We start from the raw sequence: 19,913 nt of genomic DNA on the forward strand, positions 1-19,913 counted from the left end.
TACATTATACATGACTTTATTATTACAATAAGGCAACAATATCTATTACCATGTCTGCTCCCTTTTTGTTTTGTGAGATTTAGTTTTGGGTGCATGCAGACACAACAGGAGAGGTTTATGATAAAAATAAGTTATTAAATACAGTCGAAGTGCCCTTGATTCTAAAACATCCACCTAATACACCAAACTTTTTATACATCACAAGTTTACATTAATGATAAAGTGCTTATTTTTTAAGAATCTGTGCAAAACCAGTAAACCCAGCACCCAGTAACAAATGTGGAAGTAATCAGGTGTAGAGCCTGCTGTGTCCTGTGCACGTTCACCCGACAGCCATCTGGATCCAACGTCACTGCAATGTATGTAGAAATATAAAAGTACTCAGGAGGTAAATCACTCTTCGGTTTCTCTCACCTAGGTGAAGAATCATTTCCGTGTGATGGAGACTTTACTACATAAAACCATACAGAGTCTAATACTGCTGACAAGTTTAAAATCCTGACTCCTGGGAGCTTTGTGTGAACGATGCTCCCTCTTGTGGTGAACAGCGTTTCAGTCCAGCTCCAGTCCCTCCAGGCAGACGGATAAGAGATGACGACTTCACATCTCAAAGTGACGGAAGATGCTTTCGACATAAGCCAGTACCCTCTGCCAGTCCGGCCCCTCTGCCTTCAGCATCTCTTCCACTGTCTAAGAGCACAAGATATGATAGAACAAGCTGTTAGTAAAGCTCCTCAACCAATCATAAAGCTGAAATAGCTTTAGGTTCCATATCTGCATTTTTACCTATATCCATAAATACACACACATACAGTAAATATACAGTGTGAAGTGTCTCACCAGTGTGGCTGTGATTCCAACACTCTCTCCTGTCTTAAAAGCCAGGTCCAGATTTTCTTTCTGTAAAAACAGCATTTATGTCAGGATGCTTTTAAACCAGCATTATTTGTTATGTCAGCTTTTCATTAGGAGATTCTTGGGCAAGTATATTTGACTTTATGTTTATTAATTTAACACATTATGTAGTTTGTGACTGGCTTATACACATATTGAAATCATTTTTTGGAATGTGACTGCTAAATAACTGGCTGTTACAAAACCAGTTTACAACACGCCCTTACAGTGTTACCTTGCCAGCTGGGTTAAGGCTGTCGTAGGGGATGTGAGTTGGTAAATAGGTGTGATAAATGGCACAAAAGGCCAAACCATCTTCCCAGCTGCTGCTGAAGTTGGTGATTTCAATACTCTGGCACAAAACATTAAAAGAAGTTAGTTATGTTTTTTTCGTTTTTCTTTGATGCTGAATCAGGTTAAAAATACTTTTCTGCTTGGCTAAATCTTTTAATTTGTATTGTTTGTTGAATTTTAAAACCACATGCTTTAATTTGATTGTTCTCATTTCTTACCTTATAATCTTGGGTGCGACTCTGGCACCAGCGAAGCAGGGAGTTCCTTCTGGAGCCTCCATGGCGCCTCAGCAGAGCACTGAAACCATCCTGAGGTCTGAAAAGGCAAGAAAACCATGAAGGAAGCGTTCACTTGAAAACTGTTTAGAAATGTTGCTCATAATTGCAACTTTTTCAAAGCAGTAGCTCTGGACATAGCTACTAAAAGGGTTTTTTTAAATGGAAATTCCACTGTAAGAGCCTTTAAATGTTATTTTATGGTTAATTTGAAGATGCCAATCTTAATTCATGCTAAACATTTATCATTGTCTACATCTCTTATACACAGACGCTTGTGTTGACACTCAAATGTCTTTATCAAATAATAAAAAGGGTCAAATAGTTACTTACTTTAAGGAATCTGATATTTGATCTTCTTCCTGTTTTACTATAAGACATAAATTCCGTCAGTCACGACGGTGCACTTAAGTTAGTAGGTTTAGTAAATGAAGTAGCCTCTTTGTGTACCTGTGTAAAAACTGGACCAGCTGTCCTGCCGTTGTAAAATGCGATCCATCTTTCTGCGTTTTGTCGGCTCTTCTTTCTGCAAGTTGAGAAATGATGTAACAATTATATTAATGCTGCTCAAGTCATTTAGGAATTAGAAAAACAATGCATATAATCCTGTGTTCATATCAGTTGTGTGAGTGCAGTACCTTGCATAGTGGCAACGTTGTGCTCGTGATTTTTGAGGTTCCATTTTGACTGGTTGGGTCAGTTGGAAGCGGGAGACGAGAGAGGCTCCTGAAAGACAAAAATTCAAACCTTTGATATGATTTTGTTGTAATGTAGAGGGGTGACCTTTCATGCAGACTCACCGGGATCTTTCAGACAGCATAACAATCTTCCTTGGATCTCTCTGACCACATCCTCCTTCTTTCTTCTTCTCCAGAGCAGCTAAACTACGAAGGTATCCCTCTGCCACCCCTTTCCCTGTCAGATGAACGTTTCCTGATCCATTTTCTTCCTCAGAACCAAGAACTTCACATTTAGTTTCCACTTCTTGATTTGTCTCATCCTCCTCCTGCTTTTCCACATTTTTACATGTAGTCTCTGTCACAGCTACTTCCATAACATCCGGTACATCCTGTCCCTGCCCCTCCTCAGAGTCTTGCCTCTCTGCATGTTTATCACAGTCTGTTAGATCCGTCACTCTGCATGCGTTCCTCAGATCATTCAGCTCGCCTCGCTCACGCTGCTGCTGCTGCTGCAGGGCCAGTTCAGACAGTCTTTGGCAGACATCTCTGTGCTCGGCTCTCAGAATCTCCAGCTCTTTCTCCTTCTCTTGCTCTCTGCAGAGGGCCTGGGACAGCTGCTCCTCCACAGCCCTGTGGCTCTCCTGGAGTAAACTAAAAGCCTGTTCTGACTCAACCCGCAGCCGGTCGGCCACAGACACCGCAACCTGCAGGTCACTTTGAAACTGATGCCACTCAAGCCTCTCCGTCTGAAATGGAAAAGAAGCTCTGAAAAGTCTGAATCTAAAAGCTGCTTGTTCTTGATGCAGCTCAGTGTTTCAGGATGGAGGACAACTCACCCTCAGCGTCTCCTTCAGTGTGTCCACCTCCTCAACCAGCTCCTCTCGCTCAGATATCAAGCGCCTGAGCAGCTCTGACAAAGAGCATGCAAGGTTAGGTTTACTGATGACAAACAAAGCTGACAGCTGTGATCAGATTATTCATTCATTATTTTCAGGAGAGCTGCATATAGGTGTGTGTTAGACTTGTGTGCTGACAGTGTCGGATAATAATAAAGACACAACCTACCTACTGATCCTGTGGTGAGATCCGTGTTGGGGTTCAGGCCTACCGAGGCCCTGTAATGCTCCATGAGGCTGAGTAAAACCAGGGTGACCTCCTCTCCAGCGCTCTCTGCTGCAGCCTGTGGCTCCAGTCCGCTATCTCTTTCCTGCCAGCTCTGCTCTGATGGTGATGTGGACGGAGGCAGAGACACCGGGCTGCCCAGACTGACGACTGCCTTCCCGTGTCTGGTTGCTGCACCACTCGCATTTGTCTCTGAGGAAGTGATGCTGTCCACGCTTATCACGGCCCATTCTGAGGCAGCGGACAGCTTCTGTGCCCAGTCTGTGATCGGAGAGGTGGCGGTAGGAGTGGTGCTGCTGCTGGGCAGTGATGGCGTCTGTGCCTTATTAGAAGAAGCTGCAGAGGATAAGGCCATGGTAGTCAGTGCTGCATCTGAGGGCGTAGTAGGAGGAGTGTGGAAGAAATCTAAAGGAGAACCTGAGAGGGTGGAAATATAAAAGATAAAAACACAGGAGGAGCAAAAAACACAGAACTGTTCTGAGCCTTAAAATAATCTAATGGAAACCAAAACAGTCCCCCTCTTCTTTCCTTCTTCGATGCAGATGTAAGCACTCAGTTTCCACTCCCTTATTTACCGTCCTGGGCTGACTGATGCAGCAGAAATCCTCTCCTGCCAGTGTCTTGGCTGACACACACACACACACACACACACCCTCCATGTAGCTGGATCCAGGAAGAGAGGCAGTTTTAGCCTGATCTAGTATCAAACGGCTGCTCTCAGTGCTACCACCAGATGATTACCTCCACCATCAGCACTGGCAGTTTTCTACAGACATTATTTCAGATACTTAGAGTCCTGTTGTTGTAGTATTAGCAGTTTGCATTGCTCCTAGGTTTGAACACATCCTCTACAGTGTCATCTTTGGCAGGCTACATGGATCTGCACCTGCTTCGACTCCTTTTCATTCTTCCCCTCCTTGTCCTTGTGTTGTACTGCAGGATTCTGCAGACTCATCATTTCCCCGGCAGCAGCATGATGTAGTCTGCTCAGCTAGCACAGAGACTAGATCCAGGAACGACATTTTAAACAGATTTAAGTGAGAGTGAGCAGCTGACTGAATGTCACCAGTTAGAAGGCTAGACATGTTGCACTGCAGAGGACAAGTTTCACACAGTCGTCGAGCCAAATGACGGCCCCGGCTGTGATTCTGTGGATCCTGAAAACATTCAAGGAGCTAAAAGTTCACTCAATCTCTCAGATACAGTTTGTATTTCATTACCTCTGTGCGTGTTTGTCACCACACTGTAGCTGACAGCTGAGTTTCATTCTGACAAACTGGACACTTGCCATAGTCAGTTCAGATGTTCTAAATTTATATATAAAAGATATTTAGATTAGAAAGATTTCTTTGAGTCAAGTATTTTGGCTCATACATAATGTAGCAGGAAGGTAGATGGTGCAGCTTCCTTTGGGTAAACAAAATATAATGAATGCTTTTAGTCTTTAGTCATTTTCTTCAATATACCATTGAATAAATTATCTTAAAGCCAAGAAAATGTGACATATCAACTAAAAAAAAAAAAACACAACAACAAGCAGATACATCAGACATGTCAAACGTTTCAGTCGACACCTTCTTCAGAGAAAAGTCTCCCGATACTTTTCTGCATCAGCGAAAAATAAAATCTTCAAAGCACTTGTCTTTTCTTCTGCTGTTCATTACCTTGTAACCAGGAAGGCGATTGTCTAAAAATAGTCAGTCTTATAATATAAAGACCACATGAATGTTGTTGGAGAGAACTGGGCATGTGCAGTGAAAAGCATAAAACAGCATTTTCAACAACCTGTACTTTAAACAGAATCATCTAAGAGCTGCTACTTCTTATAGCAATTGATTGTACATGTGTGTTGATGTGATACCTGCTGGGCCGTGACTGTCTTTGCCAGTGTGGTTACCCATGATCCAGCTGGGATGGGTACGTGGACAGGCTCCTCCAGTGCCCTTCACTGCGTCCTCTGTTTTGTGAGGCCCACTCCTGTCTGGACAGGGGAGAATCTACATATTACATGAGTATGACTCAACAAACTAAAAGGGTCTAATGGGCCAAAAAAACAGCAAGTAGATAAACTTGTAAGAAAATCTTCTCGACACTGTATCTTCAAACCTTGGAGGTGGGACAACAAACACTTGGGAACCCAAAAAGGATCAGTCACATAAAGTTAAATATATGACATGTTAAGGCAGAGAAGTGTTAAAATGATTACATCCTTCCCAACAACCTATACACAGGCTCCTCTGCAGTGTTGTGGGGTTATATCACGTGGCCAACTCTCTGCTGTAAGGACTCCACCAAACTCCATTAAATAATCTAGTGATTTAAAGCATGCATTTCATTGTAAGATCGAGCCACCAGATGAATTAACTCTGCAACCCAAACTGTTACTAAATCACTGCGCAGACTAGTAAATAGTGTACCGTATTAAAGAAGGTTTATATTTTATTAATGTACAAATCATCTTGAATAAATCGTGTGCTAAACGTTTCTATTTTTAAAAACTCAGGCAATTTTAAAATGTCCATTTGGCGAATGAAGTTCGGAGTCGCATCTTTTCTTTTTTAGACTACTATCCGGTGATTTCATTTGAGGAAACTATTCCTTGCTGTGACATATGTGCATGTACCTAAAAGCCGTGCAACACACACCTGTGCTCCAGTCTCCAGTTCATCTTACCTGCTCGGTCTGTCAGCTGTCCGGTGGGTTTCCTCTCTTGGTGTCTTCCTCTCTGTTAGGTTGTTTTTCTCCGTCCCGTCTCTCAAATCCACAGGAGCACTGACAGTTCCCCCCCTATATATATATATTCAGCATACAGCTATGGAGGCTCTTCAGTTCCCAATAACATCAATCTGTGCTCTTCCTTTAAATCCAATGCGTCAGGAAGCGGTGGAGACGAAGTGGTTGCGCAGCCGCTGCACGCTGGATCAACATGAGCGCAGTTAAAGGCATGATCCGGATCAAAGTCCGTTTAAAAGGTTAAATCACGTAGTCTGCTGGACAAAATGCTGCGTTGCTGATGAGACAACGAGGTGTGGGAGCAGTGAGGAGGAGCGGCTCCACCGGCTGGAGGTTAATCATCTTTTGTTAAAGGCAGGTGTGGCGACAGGTAACAGATTCCAGCGTCACACGTTGTTGTGTTGTGTCACATAACATCTGCGCACAAGATGGGAAACGGTGTGTGGGAAACAACCAGGGGCTCCAGCAGAGAAGGGCTCTACCTACTGCTGAATACCTGGATCAGGTGTGTTAAGTAGATACCAACTCCCTTGGGGTCCGCCCACATTTGAGATGGTATCTTCCAGCTTCTGACCGGCTGGACACACCTGAGCCAGGTAATCAGCAGTGGGCAGGGCAGGAGGCAGGGAGGTGGACCCTGCTGTGGGCTGCAGAATCATTGGAGATTTTAAAAATGATTAAATTATCTGTGCATCTAAAGTTTGTCTTAATGAACAATAATTAACTAGAATCCTGAAAGACACGATCATCGTCTCTGTTGTCAAACCTGCAGAACCAGAGCTAAGATACTTCAGATATTAAGAAAACAAGATTAAAGTCTCATGTAAAACAATTTAAAACGACCGGAACAGGTTTTTCCTGCTGTAATCGCCCTATTTGCAGCCTACTGAACATTAAAATCATCCCTTTCTAATAAATAGGATTTTCTTATGAAGACTGTAACTCTGGGAGACACTACTGGATTAGATTAGCGTGTAATGAACAATTAAAATGGATGTTAATGATAATGATGTCAGTACCATGGACAGAGCTCAGCTTCTGTCGCCATCCAGTGGCAGAGATAATTAAATATTTATCTCTGTAAAAAATAAAAACATTTAATTTATCCTTTATAAAACAATATTGTAAAATACAGATACACCTCAATGCATAATATACAGTGACGTATGTCTCTCTCTTGCTTCTATGTACAGAATTGCATTAAGTTAGTCAGTGAAAACAATGCATTTTCTTTTAGGAAGATTAATAAAAGGTTCAAGTCCATAAACAAATCACTGATTTTAGTTTTTATTGCATTTTCAGAAAACCTCCAACTTTTGTTGAAATGGAGTTTGTACTTAAAAACAGCAGAAAGTCATAACAGGGAATGCTGTACATGTTTTACTGTTGCTCAGGTTGTGTTATCACTGTTTTATAGTTTGTGTGCTGAATCTTTGTGTCTCTGCAGTCGGGACAAAGGTTAAGAGATGCAGGCAGTTTTCAGCTTCAGGCTGTTTTATGCAACGTACCCACAAGATTCCTCTGTGACCCCAGCACCTCAGTGCAAATCAGTATCTTAGCAATCAATGTCCTCATGTTTCTCCGCACTAATCCCACACACTTTTATTACCATAAACACTGTCTCCGAAGCTTTAGGCACTTCTGAACTACAAAACTAGCTGATTTTTTGTCTACAGTATATTTTAAAAACTAAGCTAACTTCTATTTAAGAATAGAGCTTTTTAAACTTTGTAAAGACGGCGAGCAAAGAGGAGCGCAGTGACTCTTCTCCTCTGCAGTAACAACAGTTTTAAGGACTGTGTGCTGAGCGTCCCCTCAGGTTTGACACCCTGGAATACCGGCCTCAACACGTCCTAAATCAAACCACAATTTCTCACTCCGAGTCATCTAGAAACTCTATGGCCACTTACATTCTGCAGCTTTTTACCCTCAAAGCTTTGCAGTGAGGAACAGACATTTGGGAATGTTCACAGCATGTCTGAGATAAACATCAGCTCATCGCGACTCATCTGGAGGAGTCTTTCTCTGCAGAGACTTAAAAGCGAGAAATAGATCACCAATTACCATCAACAACTCCACCCCCAGGACAAATAACTGCATACTGTATGTTAATATGTGCGTGTATTGATGTCTGTCTGCATCCTCAGTCTACTGTGCTTGCACCAGGACGACTGTCACCAAGTAATAGTGTTGTTTAGCCATGGCAGCCATGTTGGTGTCATTCTGTTTGTGTAAATCAGATACATACCTGTATGTCTGTGTTTCCCTGGACACAAAGACCAAAAACTCTATAAGGTTTTCTCTGAGAATCTGCAAGCATGAGAAAACATTAACAATGAGAGTAGAGAGCCAAGCTCCCCTCTTTCTGATCCTATCCACCCAAAGACCATCTGGCACCACCCTTTAGCTTCACATTCAAGAGGACTTTAGACCTAATTCTGCAACACAGGAACCAGACTCTCCAGCGTTTGCACAAGGATACAGCAAAAACCTCCCGTCAGCGAGCTTGAGCCTCTGTCCTTTCATCATCGCTAAATTTAACTGTCAACCCACAAATAGGCTGCTGATTGGATTTAGTGCCTCTCCAAGTAATATTGAATCGTGTTTCTCATTTATTAACATAATTACAGTCTGTTTCTGTTTTGCACTAGCATGTAGCATTTAGCACCTCAGTCGCTAAACCTGAAAAGATACTTACGTCCATCAAATCATAAGTAAGATCAACACTAATCATAATCCAATGATTAGGATCCAGTGGATCTCCCTTGTTGGACCATCTCCCTCCTACTATATTTAAAAAAAATGCAGATAGATTTAGGTTAAACATACTCAAAACTGATTTAAAATTGTTATAAATAATCATTATGCTCTTTTATCTTATTCAGTTCTAGTAACTTTCCATTCATCTGATTAATGTGCACCACTTTATAACTTTATTTACATTGCATCTTTAAAAAAAAGATGACAAGGGAGATGAAGCTGACTCGATAAAAAAATATGGTTTACATAGATTTAAATAAGCTAATGGGCAAACATTATATTAAAATGATGATAAAATGTAATAAAGAGCTTGTTTTCTTTTATTTGCTGTAAATTAAAACACATAGATTACAGTAAGGTACTTAGCCTAAATCTAAATAATGATTATCTGTCATGCAAATTCTAACAAATTAAATGAATTAATAATTAAACCTGTAACTTTCTGACTTTTTCCAGTTCTGGTTTGTGTCATTTGTCGTTAGATTAGATGACTAGGAGCTCCTGCAGGTGCAGATTTGGTGAAAATGGCGACTGATACAGGCTGCCTTTTTAAGACGAGCCGTGCCACCAGAGACCACAACAACATCAGAGCATCATAAGTCATCTCCAAGAATGAAGTCCGCCGCCGAATCAGGACGTGCGTTCAGGAAAAGCCTTTCCAGTCGCCTTCATCATGGGAAACTACGAGCGCTCTGCAGCAGATGCTTGTAACCAACAAGACCATGAACATTTTCACGGGGGCCAGGGGACATGATCGCCTCTCACTCATTTATTACCCGTTCACTATCGAAGAAGAAGTGACCTCCGAGGGGGAAGATGTCACCGCTGAAAAAGGTACGAAGCAGCAAAGACAGCGTCGTGTTTGTGCATGAACCGCGTCTGCAGCGCAGCCTGTTGTTGTTGTTGTTGTTTTATTTTTTATTTTTATTTTTTGGATGCCACATCATCAAGCGCACCTTCATGAGGTCTGACGGGGGTTTGAATCTGAACCAGCTGGAGCCGGTGGATCACACCTGGCCGCGCAGACCTCAAACACAAGTTGTGCGGCGCATGACTCGGTTGGCGACCGACCAGTCAGTAACGCTGAGGGATGCATGGTGTGTGTGTGTGTGTGTGGAGGGGGGGGGGGTGTTTGGACATGGAGTGAAGGTGGAGGTGCATGTGGGGGGCAGGCTTACCCCCCCCCTGGAGAAAGCCATTGTGAATGGAGGGGAAACGCAGCTCCTTCCTCAAGTTTCTTTTATCTGTAAATACTCACATGTTCCCATTGTCCCCCCCCCCATTAAGTCAGTGTGTGTGTGTGTGCTTGGAGTGACTCAGCCGTATTGTACTATATCTGTCATCCATCTTTTCATCTATCACAGGTGTTACCATGGCTACTACAGACTCACTGCTGTCTTTTCTTTGAGAAGGACCCAGGTAAGAGGTGGGATGGGTGTTTGAGTCCAGCTCAGTTTAGATTCTAACACACACACCTGTGTTTATCTTTTTCACATGAACTAATCACTTGTTGGCCGGGGAACCAAATCTGCAGCTGGCGTTTGGTACAGTAATAGATTCAACCCTATTCAGGAACCATAAAGGATAAAACCTGCTGGTACATTCCTCAATAAGAAGTGGTGCCACAATTACACAGCTCTGCCAGAAGCTCCATCTCCATTTCTGTTCAAAACCACATCCGTGAGTCACACAGTGAGTCGCTCTGGGTGAAATGTTCCTTCATTACCATAAACACAGGCTCTGTAATGCAGCTGACGTTGTACCATATTCCACGCTATGTGCAAGTTTTGTTTGTGTGACTGTGTCGTTAGAACGAGTCCTGCTTTAAATGAAAACGTACCCAAAGCTTTAGAGTCCAACATCAGGGCAGGTGAATCTAACCTGACTTCAACTGGTTTGAGAACAAGGAAAATAAAGCAACAAGCTCTAAAACAACACTGGCATATTGTCACCTTGTACAACAGACCGTTGCTTATTTACACATCCAGAAGATATGGAACAGAATTAGCATTCACTGGGAGTCGTGTTTCTGGCCATCTGATCCGACTGGTCATCTGGTGCTGAACAGAAAAACTACAGTTGGTCTATGAGAGACGTTTGTCACTGAAAACTCAAGCTGAAGAGAGTGTTTGACATGTAGGAGGTTGTAAAACCAAAGCGATGAGCTGAAAGACACTAAAACACAGTCACTGTTAATATATAAATATTGATTAGTGCAGCTTTAAATCACAGCATGAGCACTGTTCACCTACAGTGAAATTAAATGACGTGATATCTGAACAGGCGACACGTTCAGAAAGTGTTCCTGCCTTCTGCCTAGTGCATGATGGGAAAGTCTTAAACCTGTACCAGAGCCCTTAAAAAGAACAGGCAGGAATAGATAGCAAATCAACCTTATAATGTAAGTGTTGGCATTAAATATGAGGTGGATTATTATAAATTATTAAAGCTCGGCACGGCTTCCTTCTCCCAGCAGAGGTCAGAGCACTGGGAACCATCCAAAGAAAACACACTGACGGGGTTCTGCTGCCTGTCGGTCGGCATTATTAGGGCATCATAGATCAAATGCAGGCTCAAGTCAGCAAAAACCTCAACTTTAATCACTGCAAAACTTTTAATGTGAAAATAAATCCTTATTTTATTATTTATTTTACTTATAAATATTACAGAGTGAAACAAAAACTATTGTGATGTTATTAGTTTTCAATGTGTTTGTTTGATTAAGGTCAGGTTTGGCTATTTTTACGCTGACACTCAACACAAGTTGTTACCGTGTTGTTGTAGTGTTCGTATAAATAACATCCTGCGCTAAAGATGAGATAAAGAAACATCGCAAGTTTGACAGCGATGATCACAAACGGGGCGTCGTTAACTGCGTCCATTTATGTGTCTTCAGCATTCAAAATGGGCTGACAGTGGCGTTTCAGCCTGAGCACACATCAGAGATTATCAGTAAGTTAATCATGTGTAGAGGCAGTGCAGAGTGTTTTCTTCTTTATCAGTCATCCACAGAACTTGCTTTTTATCATACCTTACTCATCATTTTCTCAAGGTTGACGCACAATGTTAATGACTGTGTGGAGCACATCGCTTTAAGAAATGCACAGCAGGCAGGATAAGTAGAAGGAGCAGCGATGGTGTTTATTAGTGCAGGAGCTTCGGCGTTCAAAACGAACACGATGAGCATTTGAAATCTCTATTTTTACGGCTTTTAAATCTAGAACAGGATTAGGGCACAGCTGTGGCAATCGTTTCTTTTTGCAGCTCACTGTTGAACCACTAGGTGGATCTGTTTGATAACATACCCAGCGAACTGCTGCTATGAGGCACCTGCTGGTGTACAGTGTGTTTGGTCATTTCACAATCCAGCACAGTGTTAGGAGTTACTTTGAAAACATGTATTTACTCAGGACTGCTAGACGGTTTGTGTGCATGAGTGGGCTTGTTAGGACACCGATTGAATCTTTGGAAATATCAATAAAACCACTTTTGAAGTATAGTAAATAAATCTTTTATAGTTATATTTAAGCTATTAAAATAATTTTAGTTCTATATCTGCTTGTTGTTTCTACATCCTTACGGTTTGTAAAGCTACTAGGTGACTTACTTGTCAACAAAATACCTTTACATTTACATTTTATAGTGTATGTCTTTATGTTTATGTGTTTGAATATTCTAATCCCACTTGGCAAGAGAGACTGCTGTGAGCATTGCTGCTGTTCAGAGGATAAGAGTGTGGGATCACACGGGAGATCCATCAGAAGAGTTTCGTTCTTTCCATATGAATCATTTTTCTCGCTTCATTGAATCGATTACCTAATGAAGACCAGTCTCACACACAGGACACGGGAACAATACAACACCTGGGTGTTTGGGAAGCTATGGAAAACAGGACGGGACAGTTTCAAGAAAACAATGTTTGTGCCCCGAGGTACAAATGATGCCGAGCTGTCATCACATCTAATGACTCTCACAACTCCAGCATTACAGATCTATCGCAGCTTTTTAAAGTTGGCACGAGAGGATTGTGGGTTGAAAACCTTTGTGTCTTTGTGCTGCAGAGAAGAACAATAGAAAAAAGAAGATGAAAATGACTCATCACATGATTTTACTTGTCCATTTATCAAGGCTTCTAGTTTTGAGCTCTTATGTAAACGAGATTTCGTATCTTTACGTTTCTGCGTCATTTAAGTGCTCCTTTTTTGTCTTTGTCAGCTATTGCTGATATGCACCTTCACTTGATGAAAAATATCCTTTGAGTAGCTCCGCTACACCTTCCGAATACCAATAAGTCTTATGTTGGGCCTCAAATCAATATGATCCTTTAAGACCTGTATTTATTCTTCTCACATTGTCTCTCAACCTTAGAAGCTCTGCTGTACTGTAGGACAGAGAAGGCTGTTGGAGGAAGGAGGACGTGAGGGGACTGGTGTGCTTCATGTGTTCTGCTGGATGATGGAATCAGCGTTTTTAATTTGGATGAAAGGTTGTCTCAGGACCTCGAAAGACAGAAAATGCGATTAAGTCTCATGTTGTGATTTGCGGCGTTTATCCGAAGCGGTACTCTTGTCTCTTTGTCTAACTTTTTCTATGGACAGTGTGTCATTTAAACACCTGCACATGGCCTGAGAAACGTGTCTGATTTCGGTGACGTCAGTAGGGTCCCGACAAGATCAGGAAACGACTCCCTCCCTTTTGGTCAAAGGAGTGATGTCATCGCACGGAGAACGTGAGCTTGGCCGAGGCTTTATTGAGCTTGACGTTTTATTAAGAGCACCAGACATATGACCACATACACCAGTCATTGGGAGGACACAGGGCAGGAAAATTAATAGCCAACTAAAATGGCAACATGTCTGTGACTTGTTATAAACCTGCTGAGAGGGAGAAGGAGTGTGAGGCAAAGGCGTAAAAGACAAGATGCAGATAGTAACCCAGAAGGGATGAGCCACAGCATGAGTGTGCATGCTGATGGGGATAGGAGAACGTAGAGCCACAGAGCTGCAGAATCCTGAATCCAGCAGATGGAGACTCCGTGTCCTTGTTTTGCGATGATCTGTGGGAGCAACATGCAGCTCGCGCTGCTGCCGTGCACTGCTGCAGTGGAGGAGTAAATGCGGAGCCCAGCACTGCTCCAGGTGATCCACAGCAGCTCAGCCCGGCAGACTGCTCCCTCCTCAGCCTTCCCTCTCCTCCTCCTCCTTTTCCTCCTCCACCTCCACCTCCTTCTCTTCCTCCTCCACCTCCTCTTCCTCCTCCTCCTCCTCCTCTTCCTCCACTGTCAGTGCTCCATTCCTCTGAGGGCTTTGAAAAAAAAAAATAACAAGAAAGGAACGGAACAACAGAGGAGAAATCCTGCTTTCCCCCTCCGTTTTCAGATGTGAAACACCTCTGCATGACTGTCCGCTGCTTCCCTGTCATCGTGTGAAGACGCTCCACATATGTGCTCCAATGTCTCCAGAACATAGATTCGCTGCAAGGTAAGAAGACTCATTCATCCAGAAAAACGTTTTCTCAAGACATTTTCTGTGGAACTGCTACAACCTTGTGTGTGTGTGTGGATTTAACAGGTAGATGAGAAGTTGCCACAGCAGATTAGGTAATTTGTATTCCAGGCAACAGAGAGAAGATGACGAAAAAAAAAAAAAAAGCTAGAGATAGATCATTGCCAGGTATGACACACAGATCTGTCTTCGGTTTTGGAGTAAAAGCACCCCTTCTCCCTCTCAATCACGGCGGTCCATGCAGGTGTGAGAGTGTGTGTTCATATGTGTGTGTGTGTAACAGAGTCCAGCAGGGTGGGAGGGATTGCTCTTTAACTAAGGTTCGTGATGTGGAACAAGGAAATTTAGATTTTGATAATGTGGCCAAACATTTCATTGATCTACCGTGGCCACAAACGTAGGCAGATTTACTGGCTTAAAAAAAGCACAGTATTCTTTAATGTTTCCTAAATCATTATGTAATCTTATTTAAAAATATATTTTCCTGTCAGTACCTGTGTGTCTTCATATCTTGTTTGCCACAGATAGAGGGAATACAAGATGAGCAGGGTAAAGAGATGGGGAGACAGCAAATAGATGGGGACAGTGGGATGGGGGAGTTAAGGGTGTCATAGGACAACTCACACCATCCCTCTGCGATTTGGAAAACCTCATGGCTGCACAGCATGATCCCTCTCAAATCCCTCAATCACATGTTGGCTCTTACACCACAAAGCCGGCACCTGTAAGTGACCTGATGAAGGTTCATTGCTTACACTCTCTGCACGCTCACACACACACCCTTTGTAAAGACATAAAAAGAGATAGAGACTAACCGGTGCTGCAGCAATATCCAAATCCTGCATTCTGCAATTTGACAAGGCTTTAGGCTTTTCTATGTGACAGTGTTTTGCACTCTTGTTTAGCTCCTGTATTAATTTACAGAGAAAAGGCACAAATGTCCTAAAATGTAACATCAGAAACATATTTGGGCAAATATGTGGTATGAGGTTTGCATCCAGATCACATAGCTCGCCAGGCTCTTTTATAACTGTACCGTCTTATGCAGTCGACAACTGACAAATACTCCTTATCACTGGCAGCACGAATCCTTGTGTCTTGACACATGCAGGCACACAGGAACTCTATACAGAGAATTTGTCCTTGCAACAAGCTCCCTCTCCTGTACATACAGTGAGCTAAAGACACACCTACAGTGTTTGCATGCGGGCTGGCTCACTCAGACAGCTGTGTGGACTGAATCAGGCTGCCTTCATGTATGGTGAGGTATCTGGCTGATGTGGTCGTTTGTCATGTGTGGAACTGGGATGCAGAGGAGGATCTCAGAGGAGAAGTGTCTCTGCTCCTTGCCGCTTCCAGGTGGCTTTATACTGCTCTCATTCTCCAGCTGATACACTACCATCCTGAAATGCACATTTGGTCTCTGTTCTCTGTGAAACGTTCAAAAATGAAAGAGTGTAAAACCCCACCAGCAATCCCTAGAGGCTGCGCTGATTATAGCACACAACATTAGAGAAATGCTGGCTGAACAACAGTACAACAAATTGACTGATTTCTCTATGGCTACAATAAGTAAAGGATTGGTTTTAATTAAATACAATGTGCAGGTGTAGGACGTGGCTTTTAGATGGGAGGATTTCCACCACTTCCATCCATCTCTTCAGGGGCTGCATGCTTGGCCTGAAATGTCCGGGAGTCTCTTTTTTTTTTTACCGATTAGAAAATGTCATAATTAGTGATCTATGCTGGTGTGGAATTTGTTACAATTAGGGAAAAGAGGCTAAATGCTTCTTTCTGTGAGCTTTTATGAGCAAACATGGTAAGGGCTCCAGCACCATGAGGTATCAACTGGTATTTAATCAATTAATTTAACTCTCAGCAAGAAAGCTAATTATTATATTTCCCAAAATGAAGTGAAGTGCTCTGGTCAACAAGTCAAGGTTTACCTCTTTGGAAGTGTGTGGTAATTTATATTATATTTATAATATCAAATATCTTGTAAGAAAAGAGGTCAAAGTGGTCCAAACCATTAGAAGTCATCCACTGCACACTATTAATATCTACAGTACATTCACATCATTTTAGCAACAACATTTTGAACCACTTTGCACTGTTTTGTAGAAAAGTCATAACATCAACAAAAGCTTTCCCCAGACAAGTGTAAATCTCCAAGCCACTCTTAAAAATCTGGCCAGTAGTCGCTGAGATCATGTGCTAATAGTCCAAGAGGTGGACAGAGCGAAGCGCTGACCAACATACAAACAGTGTTTCAGACGGCTGACAGGAGACAGCAGAGTCGATTGTGGTTTGGTTTCAAACATCCTCTGCATGTTGGAGATTATTTTAAATGTCACGTTCATTATTTTTGTAGGACACCGCTATTTGCTTTTTGTGTCCTATTTTGGAAAGGGGCGAATCAGTCATTTTACACAGTTTATGAAACTGTAAATGTGTTTATCTACCTATCTTAGTATTACTCACAGTGTGTGTTTGGTTTTTGGATTAAAACTGCAGTACGTCGGGCTGTTGATGGCATTTTTTTCTCTTTGTTTTGCTGTGGAGGTTTGGAGGTCAGGATTGAATGATTAACCATCCATTAACTGACGAGCTGATTCATTGCACAGTGCAAAGCAGGACAACTATAAAAATACCAGTGAGTCCTGTTAAATTTTAAGTGAAAAGATACAAAATCGTTTTAATACAGGTTTTGTGTTTCCATATTCAGGGTGTTTCTTACTTGAATTGCTTGAACATCACATTCCTTTCCTTTATCTCTGCATGGTAACCACATAATCTGATATTTCCTGCACTAAAAAGTGAGTTTTACTATTGATGACAACCATCTAAGGGACTAAACCAAGGTTTTTACTATGAACTTGCATTATAAAAAAATAAGGATTGGATTTATTTTAGCAGCTTACCTGTTACAACTTCACACCTTTTCTCAATCTTATCTCCATCTCACATTTTGATAGTGGCACCTCAGTATTTCCTCCCCCTTTGTGTCAGTGTCTACAATACAGAAAGTAAAATTGACAGACACTTTATTCAGCACCTTTGTTGAATATAAATTTAAATGATTGCTTTTGACTTGCAGATCACATCAAAAGCAAACACTGCAGTCTACTTTAGCTATTGTTTAAATCTTTTTAACTGCTTAGAAGCTGACATACTTCCAGTTCACAATACAGTAAGAACAGAAAACATTCAATAGGATGTTGACTTATGTCTCTAACTAACATTCCTACATGATAGACAATAGAAATGTAGACACCAGCATTGCACATTTGTCCAACACATTTGTCTATAAATATATTTAGCAGTTACAGTAATAATGCACTCTTGCATAACTTCACTACAAATCTCAATGCACAGCCACTATTGCACACATACAGCGTATTATCATTCATTCAATTTTGCAGATCCATAAATGTTTGTAGGTTGTTACAGAGGCTGCAACAAATGATAGTTTTCATTATTGACGGGCTATTCCATTTGCTGTGGCTTATTTTATATCTCTTGTACTCTCATCTACAGCATATCCTTACTTGTTTGCTGCTGAAATGACCCAAGATGCCCCACAGGGATCATTAAAGTTTCATCTTGGTTTCCTTATCTTAATGTTTCCTGGGCACCTGATGTTCAGTCCTGTGGCTAAGTGAAGAGAAGCTGGATGGAAATAACCAGAATCCTTGTTCCTAGTTTGTGCTCACTACAATACCATGTTAGGTAGTAAGATAAACTGTGTGGGTGTATGAGTGAGTGGAAGAGTGAATCTGAGTTTGAATATAGAGGGCATTTAGAGGAGTGAGCTGGATATTGGTAACGGAGAGCATGATTGAAACAATTTACTGTTTTGTACTGAGAACATTTGGAAACACATTGTGTGTTGACCAAACAAAATAACTAGGAATTACCTAAATTGATGTATCTGAAGGTCAACATGTACCATATACTCAAAGCATCAAATGTGGATAATGTGCACGTTCAAACTCTAATTGGGCACATGTGCAGGACAAAAACAGGAACTCCAGATAAATACAGAGAACAAGTTCTTTGCTAATAACTAGTGATTCTTTGCCTTATACGATCTCCTCTTGGATGTATGCCAAGCACCTTGCAGATGAAAATGCCGGAAGCTTGGACTAAGACATTTTGACTCTTCTAAACTTATATACTGACCACATGATACAGTATGACATAATGTTATCACAGAAAACAGTGCTGGAGAGTGTCGTCACACCGGCTAATACTCAAACTCTGGGATTTGCAAGCAGCATCAACAGCATCTGACTTGATATGTTTTTCACTTTCCATGTCAGCTGTCAGTTTCTGTACAAAATACAGAAGCTAATATGGTAAATGTGAGATGTCTGCAGGAAAATCAATGACAAGCAAGGATAATACTGTTGAAGTCAAGTAATCTTGTTGAGTATATTGACTAGTGAGCATGAGGAAACCCCTCATCCAGGTGTGTGTGTGTGTGTGTGTGTTTTTTTTTTTTTTTATTTTGGTAAAAAAAAAAGCTGTTGCAAATAATAATGGAATCCACCGCCTGGTGTGTGGTGTGGTTTGGCTTCACTAATGAGGACTGGATTCATCCTCTGTCTCTGACAGTACGCAGAACGGGATCTGCTGCTCTCCAGCCTGTTTCCATGGAGATACTCAGGAGCTGTAGCATTCCCACCCCTCGGCCCCCCACCCTCCTGTAACCCACCACCCACCTCTTGTGCTCCACATTCCTGTGGGGATCTGGGCCAGAGTATGTGTGTGTGATACAACACCGTGTGAACAGGCACAAGCTCGTATGGTGCCATTGACGGATACGCTTATGCTATTGTGGTAGTATTAAGCTCTACGGCAGTGAATGTAGCTCAGCATCTCCAGTAGTGTGATTTTACTGTGTGTATGTGTTATACTTGTGTGTCATACTAGTAGTAGCTGCTAATCTTGAAGCGCCGTTGAAGTGAATGTCCAAGTGTGTACGTGTTTGTGCATGTCACTGTGTGTTACAGAGGCTGAATCATCAGACTCTGAGCGGTTATTGACAGAGTGTGTGTGTGATTGTGCGTGTTGCGTACGTGAGGTAGTGAGTCAGAGTGACAGAGCGAGAGAGATGTGTGCGATAAAGAGAGTAAGAAAGGTTAGAAAGAGAGACCAAAAACCAGAAGGTGACACAGTGCGATGTTCAGATGAATGCAGAAAATAATGGTTAAAGAAAGAAAATCCTGCTGCATTCTCCCGAGCTACATGTGTGCAGCTTTAAGCGTGTAGTTACTGTACAGTATATGTACCGCCCTAAGGCTGTAAAGCCAGAAAACAGACTCCTGTGGTTCTTGCTTACAAGGTGACAAAAGTGACAAGTGCTTCCTGGCCAGACAAAGAGGCCACCATGAGAGACGGAGTGTGTCGGAAATAGCTGAAAAAAGGATCTGTCTTGGCAGAATGACTCTGTGCAGACCTGAACCTGAGTCCCTGCTTTTTGAAGGCCCGGGCATTCCCTGTAGCAACATGATTTCTAATCCTGAAGCTCTGCCCTGTCAATATGCAGACTTCCTCCTCTGTTTGAAGAGTAGATCTGCCTGTTTGATTCATCGACCGTATCTGGTCGTTTTCCATGGTGTTACTTCCTGATTTGAGGTGTTCTCTGT

The 19,913-nt window shown here is 42.1% G+C and overlaps 2 protein-coding genes across 4 annotated transcripts in view; one reads left to right on the top strand and one right to left on the bottom strand.

Annotated features, from left to right (window-relative positions):
• Window positions 1-11: 11 nt before the first annotated feature.
• On the bottom strand, window positions 12-7,064 carry LOC113149809 (cytospin-A-like). Of its 3 annotated transcripts, none has more exons than XM_026342115.1 (13): window positions 7,018-7,064; window positions 5,939-6,645; window positions 5,127-5,246; window positions 3,209-3,682; window positions 2,980-3,053; window positions 2,264-2,889; window positions 2,102-2,210; window positions 1,914-1,989; window positions 1,797-1,833; window positions 1,407-1,503; window positions 1,130-1,246; window positions 841-900; window positions 12-690 (listed from the first exon to the last, which is right to left on the bottom strand). In XM_026342115.1, exons 3-13 carry the CDS (start codon window positions 5,164-5,166, stop codon window positions 601-603), a joined length of 1,800 nt encoding a protein of 599 aa, XP_026197900.1. In that variant the 5' UTR covers window positions 5,167-5,246; window positions 5,939-6,645; window positions 7,018-7,064; the 3' UTR covers window positions 12-600. The 3 variants fall into 3 exon arrangements, 2 of the variants coding, with proteins under 2 accessions (XP_026197900.1, XP_026197901.1); XM_026342116.1 differs by having other exon boundaries at window positions 14-690; window positions 2,102-2,189; XR_003297593.1 differs by lacking the exons at window positions 12-690; window positions 841-900; window positions 1,797-1,833.
• Window positions 7,065-9,574: 2,510 nt separating this feature from the next.
• LOC113148927 (disks large-associated protein 2-like) overlaps window positions 9,575-19,913 on the top strand; it is a 75,791-nt gene continuing 65,452 nt past the window's right edge. Inside the window, exons 1-2 of the mRNA XM_026340682.1 lie at window positions 9,575-9,592; window positions 10,123-10,177. Of these exons, the coding sequence (XP_026196467.1) occupies window positions 9,575-9,592; window positions 10,123-10,177 (73 nt within the window). The remainder of the gene's footprint in view (window positions 9,593-10,122; window positions 10,178-19,913) is intronic.

The sequence above is a fragment of the Anabas testudineus genome, chromosome 24, assembly GCF_900324465.2.
Source record: "Anabas testudineus chromosome 24, fAnaTes1.2, whole genome shotgun sequence".
In the NCBI taxonomy this organism is placed as follows: domain Eukaryota; kingdom Metazoa; phylum Chordata; class Actinopteri; order Anabantiformes; family Anabantidae; genus Anabas; species Anabas testudineus.

Excerpts from the sequence above, each read along its gene's own strand:
- LOC113149809 (XM_026342115.1), bottom strand. The coding sequence starts at position 5,166 with ATGGGTAACCACACTGGCAAAGACAGTCACGGCCCAGCAG. Across the intron at positions 2,211-2,263 it reads ATGCTGTCTGAAAGATCCCG|GTTTGAATTTTTGTCTTTCA; the intron begins GTGAGTCTGCAT and ends ATCATATCAAAG. Across the intron at positions 901-1,129 it reads GCCTTAACCCAGCTGGCAAG|AAAGAAAATCTGGACCTGGC; the intron begins GTAACACTGTAA and ends CTGTTTTTACAG.